Genomic DNA, 11176 nt, shown 5'->3' on the forward strand with positions numbered 1-11176 from the left:
CTGTTTTAATTATTGTTCAATATTAATAAAAAAAATCATGCTTCATATATATATATATATATATATATATATATATATATATATATATATATATGCAAGTATATACATCCAAGTATACATTAGGTTGGTGTAAAAATAATGTCGTTTTTGACATGAAGTTGAACGTCAATAAACGAAATTATTTTTGCACTAACCTCATATATATATATATATATATATATATATATATATATATATATATATGTATATATATATGAAGTACATGATACGTATATTTGTATGAATATATCACATTTTGCATACTCATACCATCAGCTATATGTACAAATGCTTTTTTTATATATACGGGCAAATATTTCAAAGAGCGTAATTTTATTTGTATACTTTACATAGAATCTTTTTTTGCGTTTTTATTCGTAAGTCTGCATGTCCATATTAACTTGAGAACTATATATATATATATATATATATATATATATATATATATATATATATATATATATATATTTCTTGAACGTCTTTAGAATAAAGAGTTTTCGATTATACAAAGAAAAATATTACATTTTTTGTTTTGTTTAGAAACAATCTGTCAAATTTTTTTTTTTTTTTTTTTTAAATTATTTCTTTTCTGTTTTTCCCTTTTTACACCATCGGACTCAGGCGTAGCAGGATCCTATGTGTGATGGTACGTGGCCGGCCGGATTCGAAACCATGTGGTTTTGAATATTTGGGTAAATGTTGCCATTTGGCGTTGACCAATACGAACCCGGCGCTGCAAACAGACCGGAAGCGGCCGACGGCGGCACTCCTGCATGTGCGTTGATGAAGTTCATTTTCGAGCTGGTATATCCGGTGAGGAAGAGATCCTGCTGGTACCGGTAACTGGTTGGGTCAGTTGAGGACGGTTGCATGGCTTGGGCAAGACCGGCAAAGTCAAACTTGTAGGCGTAGCGTTTGCCGTGCACTTTGGTCATGATGTTCTTGTCGTAATAATAGCGCAGTGCACGACTCAGTTTGTCGTAGTTCATGTTGGGCTTGCTTTTGCGTTCACCCCAGCGTCGGGCCACCTCATCCGGGTCTACCAGTTTAAATTCGCCGTTCGTGCCCTCCCAGGTGATACAGCTGGCATTGTTGCTGTCTGAGAGCAGTTCGAGTAGAAACTGCCACAACTGAATCTGACCACTCCCTGGAAAGAAATTAATAATAAAAAAATGAAACGCGAAACATTAATTGTATTGTTTTGGTAAAGAAAGATATTGCTTAAGACATGAATAACATTAAATTTGTGAAGATCCAAAATGAAACGTATAAAACCGGATATTATTAAGACGAACAAAAATATACAATTTCAGATATATCACTACCCTCCCTTTTAAAAAGAAGAAACTACTCCTTGGAAGGATCGTTTGTGAGTGTCCAAAAAGTCACTCGAACATAAAGAGTCTATTTAAATTCAACACCTTTCAGTGACTTTTTGAACACTTTGTACTACCTAGAAAGATGGTCTCATGACAGCAGAACAGTTACTACTCTACTTCCCGAGACATCCAAAAGGAAGAGAAAATGCCTGGTAAGGTTATATCATTACAACAGAGCAAACACTACCTCACTAAATCGAGAATGAAATAGCATAGTAAACTGAATTGAGCACTACAAGATAGGAACACATATAATAATATAAGGTGATATAACAGTTTAATTGAGTAAAGATAAGTGCCAAGACGATACATCGGAATCGAGAATCGGAAAAATCTGAACTTTTGCGGTATCGGAATCGATATCGAAAAAAAAAATGTGTACCTATTTTCCGATACTAAAAAAGTTTCCTTTAATTATCTTTTTTTATTTAATTTTGTTTAATATACAATCTCCTATCGCTAGTAGTAATAAAATAATAAATATTTATTGCTTTTAAACTACCAGTAACGCTAAAATCTATAAATCGCCCCACAAGTTTGTTTTTACGTTTTAGAAAATATATGCACATTTAACCTTTTTTATACGGTAATCAGGAAAAAAATCAGAAGTTTAAAGTTAAACATATGGAGATTTATTTAGAATCGGAATCTAAATCGTAGTTGTATCGTAATCTGGAATTTAGTACGGAATCGGTAATTGTATCGAAATCGGTAAAAATATTGGAATAGTCCCATCATTAGTATAGATTTACAGTAACATTCAATAACACAAAACGTCGATTCAAATCATCACTAGCAAATCATTCCGGGAACTCCAAGAAAGCAGATTTTGACCAATAATTGAATGAAAATAATGCGATGGGCCAGTACATACGGATATTTAAACGACCCGTGTAGATTATTTTTGAACGAGAAGCTTGAAATTGAAAATCTTAAAGATCTTAAAAACTTGCTAAACTGTAAAACCGTAATAGCAATAAACTGTAGTCATAAAATAAACTTTATTATACGATAACCAAATACATAACAAATAAATAAATAAATTAAATAAACATCGAAGCTATAAATGAATAATAAAATAAATAGAAAATTAATTATTGCTAAAATAAGGTAACTTGTTAAATCGACACACTTATAAAATGGATGCTAAGAATAAGACAATGCTGTCAAGTAAAGATCGTTCAGGTCTTTGTTTGAAACAAGTTAAGCCATTGGCTAATGAAAACATTAACCCACGAAAGAAAAATAACTACGGATCTGATTGATGTAGTAACAAAAGTCTTTGCACTTAGCCTAATGATTCCATGCTAGAATGTAACGTTGACAGCTCGGTGTAGCTTAATTATCACAAATATAGCTACACCAAAAGCTTAATGGAAAAACTGTATACCTAAAATTAAGTGTTATGGTGTGTGTGTGCATGCGTGTGTGTGCGTCTACGCATGTGTATGCAATCTGCATATGTGCCAAATTTATTTTTTGTTTATGGATATATTATTAAGTAAAAAATATATATTAAGTAAAAAAAGCTGGATTCTTATTAGATGCATCGAATATCGTCTATACTATATTCAGGTAGATTAAAACGTTTTCCTAATGTAAAATGGTCCCTGAAGATTGTTAGAACGCAGGCGTATCTCTCAATCTGTCTTACTTACGTAATACCTATCAATATAAACATATTACGACAAACACGAATATACACTTCTTTTCGTTTGTTCTAACATAAAAATATAGAAGACCACACACGTGCATCTTTGTGCATATTTATGCGAACATGCGTGCGTGAAATTCGTTTGTAAATGTTCTTCTTCTTCTTCTCCCTCCTCCTCCTCCTCCTCCTCCTCTTCCTCTTCCTCTTCACATGCAAGGTAAAACTTTCTACTAATACTTATCTAAAACAGTACCATTTTTTTATTTTAAAAAATCTATAATGTATTTGTTAAAATTACTTAAATTTATTTTATTCTGTGCTTTTGAAATTAAAATTTCTTTGCCAAATTAAAATGTTTTTCTTTATTTTTTCATTGTCTGATTTTAAAGTGGACTTTTTGTTGTAAAAAAGAACAACTTGCGTTATACCCTGGCTCACTTATGCCAGTTTTAATTAGTAGAAAGCATAGACATTTTTAAAAAATTATTTCACAAGAGTATTTTTTAGAACATAATATGTTTGTTAAAATAACTGAAATTTTAATCTTGGCTTTCGGAATTAAAATTACCTTGTCAAAGTAAAATGTTTTTTCTTTGCTTATTATTACTTTGAGGTTTATGGAAAAAAATTTAAGCATTATATATAGTCGCTAAATTTTGGTGAAACCTGTGTAACACAGCGCAGACGCGCGTAGGGCAGCTGTATGCAAATGACTGAGCCGTGTGCAAGATGACGTTACGACGAAGAAAAAGATTATAAAGAAGAAGAAGAAAGTGTGTTGAGACCGAGGATCACGTTAGAGACATGATAGATAGACGTGTTACATGGTGTCCCGAAAGCGACAGGAAAGTACCTGTAAATAAATGTTATTTTGTTTAAGTCTGAAACAACGAGTTGAATTTTTTTTCTCTTCCTTTCTTATGTTGCTTATGACGGAGCCTACAAGGTGTTAGGTCCCTAAATGTTAACGCGTGTATAAACGTGTGTAACATTACACCTGTAAACCTCAAATAAGAAAGAAAAGAAAGGGAATGCTGTCAAGTAAAGATCAGTCAAGCCTTTCTTTGAGAGAAGTTCAGATATTGACGTATGAAAACATTGATCCACAAAAGAAAACGTAAACATTTATATTAATACAATTATGAGACATGTCTGGATTTGAGTCTTTAGGATTTTTTTTTTTTTTACTTATGTGGACATCTTAGATCAGTAGTTTATGCTACATTCACTCCCAAACTAATAAAAGTGTTAGGAATTAAAAAACAAAGAGGAAATAAGTTTATCAGCAGAACAACGAAGTATTATCTTAATCACCGATTCTAATAAACTATTCTTGATTTTATTAAAAAACAGCTAAGTTTCTATTACTGATACTAATAATAAAATGATAAATATTTGTTGATTTTCTGACTAAAATTTATAAATCGTTATAACGAATTTATGTAAGAATAGTACCGCAAAAATGCTCCGCTAAAATAGAACGGTAAAAAAATCCACAAGTGAATTAATAAGACAGAAAGAAAAAAAAAATGGCAAAAGTGAAAACTATAGATGAAAATCTGACAATGAATTTATCAAAGGGGAAATAATATGTACTTTGTCAAATTAAAATGAAAATTATGTCTACATTTAATACATTTCAATGTAGATGAGGCGATTTTAGAATTGGGATCGGTAGCTATATCGGAATCGAGAATTTAGAACAGAATCGGTTATTGTATTGGAATCGGGGGAAAAATATAGGAATCGTTTCTTCAAACGCTGGATTGGTCACTAGTTCATACCTTTTTACATCTGTACATTTTTGTTTTAATTTGCATAGAATTTTGTTTTTTTTGTTTTCTGGATATTTATATTAAACCATCAGAAAAGATAAAACCATCAGAAAAGATAAGAAAAATGCAATGCTTACCAGTGTTACATAAGCGATTTGATATTTGCCGGAAAAATTTGTAAGGATCTGCAATAAAATCAATAAAATCAATAACAGGATTCGAGGCATGAGTCGACCTCAGAAAATTGGAGCGTGCATTAAACAAAAACAAACAAACGATAGCAAGAAGTATACTATTATCTATATTTATATAAAGTTAGGTATGTGTATATGTTTATATATTTTATGCATAGGGTTCAATCCTAAATGGATTTATCGATTATTATAAATTTTGGAACGCAACCGTTAGGCGTAAGGATTTGTAATGTAGCCTATATTTAGTTCAATTTATTTTTATGCAGAGTTGGCGGAAGTTCTTCGTGAAAATTCAGATATCACCGTTTTTTTGTTAAATATCAGGTGGACAAAAAAAGTTCTTGCAATTTTTAACTTTTAATTTCAGATGAACATATTTCGGCTCAAACAATAATTTATTGGTCGAAGTAAGCACCATCAAAATCAACACACTTTTGCCAACGCAAAACAAGTGTATTATGCCAGTAATGTAAAAATCTTGCGTTCTAGTGGCGATTAAGTCGCTGAAGACGTATTTGATATCGCTTAGGTTTTTGAAGCATTTCCCACGTAGAAAGTTGTCGATCTGCTTGAAATAATGGTAGTCGGTAGGTGAGAGGTTTGGAGATTATGGCGGATAGGACAGAGTTTCATAGCTCAATTCGTTCAACTTCTGCAGGGCCGGTGTAGCAACGTGCGGTTGGGCATTGTCGTAGAGGAGAATTGGGCCTTTTCTGTTGACTGATGATGGGTGTTGTAGTCGAAGTTTCTGATGCATTTCATCTATTTTTTTACGGTATTTCTCCGTCGTAATTGTTTCGTCTACATAAAAAAAAACTGTAATGGATGAGACCAGTTGCAGACCACTAAACAGTGAGCATGACCTTCTTTTGGTGCAACTCTGGCTTCGAAAAGTGTCGCGGAGCTTTGTTGGCATTTAACTACTGAACTGAGCGAAGAACCCACTTTTCGTCGCAAGTCACAACCCGGTCGAGAAACGGGTCGTTCTTGTTGTGTAAAGGAAAGGAAGATGACACTTCATAAGGGCGTTTCTTTCGGTTTTTATTCAATTCGTGAGGCACCCATTTATAGAGTTTTTTGTCTTTCCGATCACTCTCAAATGGTTAGAAATCGCCACGTCTAATTCAGAAGTAAGTTCTGGGACAGTTGTGCGTGGATTAGCTTCGACTAAGGCTCTTCATTTATCATTGTCAACATCCGATGGCCGACCACTACACTCGTTTTTTTTCAAAACTCTCGTCACCGCCACGACATTTCTTAAACCACTAATGTGCTGTTCGTGCAGTAGTGGTTAATGGGCCAAAATCGTTGATACAGCGAGCTGTTTCAGCAACTTTTTGGTTTAGCTTGCAAAGTTGAAATTAAAAAAAAATTGTGCGAATTTGCTTTTCTGTGCATCTTGTATTTAACGTTCTGAATGGAAGACAATTTTTTTAAAATGATTGTAAGTTAAACGAGTAAATAGAGCGAAAAACGCCCTCTAACAAATATATAAAGTAAAAGTTGTATAACGAAAGCTTATTTGAAAATACGTCATTTGAGATCAAAATTAAAATTTCGTCTCAACCTATAAGATCAATTAAACTAGTAAGTATCAATTAATAAATTTTCCTAAGATTTCATTTTCTTTGAGTATATTTAAGGGGATTTAAGATGGAATAATATGGAAACAATATTTTATTTGAAAATTTAAATATATCAACTTTGCATTTACTTTTGTGAGTTGCGATCCATTTCTACGCTGTAAGTTAAAAAACAAGCACATATATCTACCACACATACACGAGCAGACACAAGGGTCAATCGAATGCTCAGTGAGTATCTCATTCACTCACAGTAATTGCATTACGAAATTAAATTCCGTCTATGTGGCCGTAAGTATATTGTAACATTTCGGGCCAAGATCACTGTGTAGTATCTGTTCAGATGCTACACTTTATCTTTTCTGTCCTCGGCCAGTGAAGGAGAAATCCTTCATGACAGACAATTTTTTATTTTTGTTCCTATCTAGAGTGTTTCTTTTTGGCTAGATTTTTCCCACATTAAAAACCACATTAGAGCTAGATTTTTCCCACATTAAAAACCACATTAGAGCTAGATTTTTCCCACATTAAAAACCACATTAGAGCTAGATTTTTCCCACATTAAAAACCGACCTTGTGTCTACCTTTGCCCTCATGGAGAGGCAAGTAAATAGGAACATTTAATGCTACTAAGAGTAAGGCTTTTAACAACTAACAAAATGCAACTAAGAGTAAGACCTTTAACAACTAACAAAACCTTCTGAGCCATCGATTACCATGACAAATAACACCATACATGAGAACCCATCGTTCAAATTTTTCGGCTTAACATTCACAGGAATCATGAATTGGTACAAATACATTGAGAACACTGCCACTATTCGATCATGCATGAAGTATCGTTGCCATATCTGGGCTGATGTATCTACCATTAGTCTCTCGCGCTTAGACATGGCCCAAAAATGTGTCTCAAATCTACTAGATCCCGCACTACCGGCTAAGCTCGAACCACTGTCCCATCGATGCTTTTTGCATTCCTATGCCTGTTTTACAAATACTTTAATGGAATGTGCTCTGATGAACTCATATAGCACATGCTCTCTCGTTGTAACCCGACAAGGAAAAAAAATCCTACTCCTTCATAGTTAAAGATCCTGAATAGAAAAAAAACCCTTCTATTCTAATAGTTTCTTTCCTTTGATTGCTAGACTTTGAAATTACCTCCCTGTTATCTGCTTCTCTGTCTGTATTGATATGCTGAAGTTTAAATGTAATGTGAACGGACACTCGCTACTCAACTCCCCACAACCCCATCTTAGGAATCATCCTAAATAGTAGCTCCTTACAGACAAGTGGCAATACACTTAGTCTAAGATGAAAAAAAAAAGAAAAATTAATAAAAACAAATCATTTCGGCTTAATTGTAAAAAACTCAGCCATTTTCTTTTCTTTTTTTTTAAATTGTAAATTAAGAACAAAATCCCCTTCTCAAACCACACACACACACACACACACACACGCACAAAATATGACAAAACAAACAAGTATTTATACATCAAAATAATAATATTAATATTTTTGTATCGTGAATAAATGCTTAGTATTTCCAGTCTATTCAAGTCATTTTCCAATACTTGTAGTTTACGGACCGTGCTAAAATAATAACGTTATTATTTAGGAAATCCAGTATATATATATATATATATATATATATATATATATATATATATATATATATATATATATATATATATATATATGTAATTTAGTTATTTTTTTAACTATGCTAAATACACAAGCATATGATATTTATATGAGAGTAGTTTTGGCAATTGGTGTATATATATATATATATATATATATAATATATATATATACACACATACATGTATATATATATATATATATATATATATATATATATATATATATATATATATATATACCTCTATTCTGACATAAAAACAATAGCACACACATCTGAGCATGTCACGAGAAAATGCATGCATCGTTCATACGTAGTACTCTTATTCAACTCACCCTCATCATTTTCTTCTTTTTTTTCTTTTGCTTCTTCCTCATTTCTACCTACTCACTTATAGATAAAAATGATTCAATTTTCTATTCCTTCATTTATTCTCACCATCTTTATTTATAATTACAAATCTCCCCTTCTTTTAATGCCATCTTTCCCAAATGTACGTCTGGTTTCAGTCATTTGAGAGGCCATCTTTCAGGAAATGTATCCGTTGTTTATATAATATGAATAATGTTTTTCTTTTTCTCTTTCAGATATACTTTATTTTAAGTACATTTGTCGATGTCAATGGAAACGGTAAAAAATTTGGGCGAGAAAAAAAATGACACATCTCCCCTAAAGCACGCAAATAAACAAGTTAATATTCTGTGAATTAAGGCTACTTTAAATTATTTACATGTTTCGAACAGTTTTATTTATCGTAGTCTTTACTAATATGTTTCGGCTGTTGTATTCTTTTGTTTTCTTTAAGTGTCATTCCTCAAAGTAAGAAACCTGGGTATTTCGAATTAAACCCACTGAACTATTTTTTGTCTACATTGGGATTATAATCTTTATACAAGAAGTGCTAATGTCCATGTCAGGCCGCAACTGCTGACATGTATATATTTGGGGACAGATAAGTTTTTCGATATTATTACCAGCAAACTTTCTCGTCATCTTTCTTTTTTATTCAGCTACTACTTTATTTTATTCTTACGATTTTCCAGTGTTCTCCTTGTTGACTTTATATCACATTACACGCATAACCAAATGGATATAGGCATTGGTTAAAATATATTCTATTATATATATATATATATATATATATATATATATATATATATATATATATATATATATATAATCCCAGGTTAATATTTTCCAGCGATAAAGTAGAAAATGGATTTTTAACGAGGTTAATCCAAGAGTGTTCAATACCGAAGTAGGGCAAGATATACTTTCATTTGTTTTACATAAGCTTCAATATGTCGCTACACATTCATGAGCAAGATTCAGTCAGCCAGTTACTAGAGACCTCTTCAGGCGATACTGCTTATATAAAAGCTTAGTCCGTACTGAAAATTATTGAAGGATTCAGCGTTCACCCTTTTCTTTTTCATCTCTTCACATATATTAAGACTATTTTCTTTTTTTTGTTGTTGTTGTTAATTATTTTTAATGACATGTGATGTGACCTCCTGATATTTTGTTGTGATCGCTGAATCCCTGAATAATTTTCATTACGGACTAAGCTTTTGTATAAGGAATATCCTCTGAATAGCTCTCTAGTTACTAATAAGTGGTTGACGGAAACATGCTCACGAATGTGTAGCAACATATTAATGCTCATGTAAAACTAATAAAAAGTATATATATATATATATATATAAAGTGAACGTGTCTGCGTATCTGTGTGTGCGTGTCTGTCTGTGTATCTGTGTGTCTGTGTGTGTACATTTCCCTACGCAATAACTGTCATTTTTTAGTCTACAGACTCGAAATTTGATATACAGGGTACTAAGATTTGGGAAAATCTTTGTGGTCGGTTTTTGGGCAGGAAGTTGGCTGTTAAAGGGGTCAAAGTTTAACGATTTGACCTTTGAGAACTCTACCAAACTCCGACAATTTTGGGTATAAACACTTGAAATTTTAGATATAGATTTCTTGGACATGGATCTAACTTAATAACTTGATTTGAGCCCAAAACAATAAATGTTAAGGGGTCATAATAGAGGTAAACTTTGACCTCTGCGATCTCTACCAAATTACTCCGACAATTTCTGGTCAAAACATTTGAAGTTTGACATAAAGTGTAGTCAGAGATTGGGCAAGCTTTTTAATCGGTTTGGTTCGAAAATTTTTAGTTACCAATATATAAATGTATGTATATATGTATGTTTGCATGTCTGCCTAAAACATTCGACAAAGGCGACAGATTTTTACAATATCAGTATCGTTTTGAAGTTCGACCTCTCAGACGACAAATATCGGAAAATTGGCTAAAAACAAATGGGTCAGTATTGAAAAAATCGTTGTACATTTTGTACATTCATCTTAGTCTATTTTTAATTTTTATGTGTGTCACGTTGGCACAGTAGTAACATCAACAGCTTTTAATGCTACAATTTTGCTTTCGGTTTCAATTCTAGCTACATTTTTTTTACTTTTGAAATCACGACTCTATAATAATATATAGGAAATCTGAACAAGTTATTTAAACGTTTTTTTAAATTATATATATATATATATATATATATATATATATATATATATATATATATATATATATATATATATATATAAGCTTTGAGTAAAATAATATAAAAAAATAAAAATAATCAATGCAGTTTAAATTCTCGGAAAAAACAAACTAAATTAAACCTATCGTAGATTTAGCACTTGCATAAACCCACTTCTAAAAAGTCTAGCATTACAAAAGAGAGTTCAAGAAAAAACTTATCTAAAATTGTTAAATAGAAAACAGAGATCATCAGCTGCTTACCATGTAGCTGTTTCGGAGATTTAAAACCAGGGCAGCTGTAAAATACATGGCTCTCCAGTAGAAAATACCACTTTTCCCATAACAAAATG

The 11176-nt window shown here is 32.0% G+C and overlaps 1 protein-coding gene across 2 annotated transcripts in view; it reads right to left on the bottom strand.

Annotated features, from left to right (window-relative positions):
* Positions 1 to 203: 203 nt before the first annotated feature.
* The window catches only part of LOC145260520 (transcriptional regulator Erg-like), a 291018-nt gene continuing 280045 nt past the window's right edge, over positions 204 to 11176 (bottom strand). For both annotated transcript variants that reach the window (XM_080118798.1, XM_080118709.1), the window contains 2 exons: positions 4985 to 5032; positions 204 to 1186 (listed from right to left, as the gene is read on the bottom strand). In XM_080118798.1, the coding sequence (XP_079974924.1) occupies positions 657 to 1186; positions 4985 to 5032 (578 nt within the window). In that variant the 3' untranslated portion in view covers positions 204 to 656. The remainder of the gene's footprint in view (positions 1187 to 4984; positions 5033 to 11176) is intronic.

Source organism: Euprymna scolopes, chromosome 1 (assembly GCF_053919585.1).
Source record: "Euprymna scolopes isolate OS-2025 chromosome 1, ASM5391958v1, whole genome shotgun sequence".
In the NCBI taxonomy this organism is placed as follows: Eukaryota; Metazoa; Mollusca; class Cephalopoda; order Sepiida; family Sepiolidae; genus Euprymna; species Euprymna scolopes.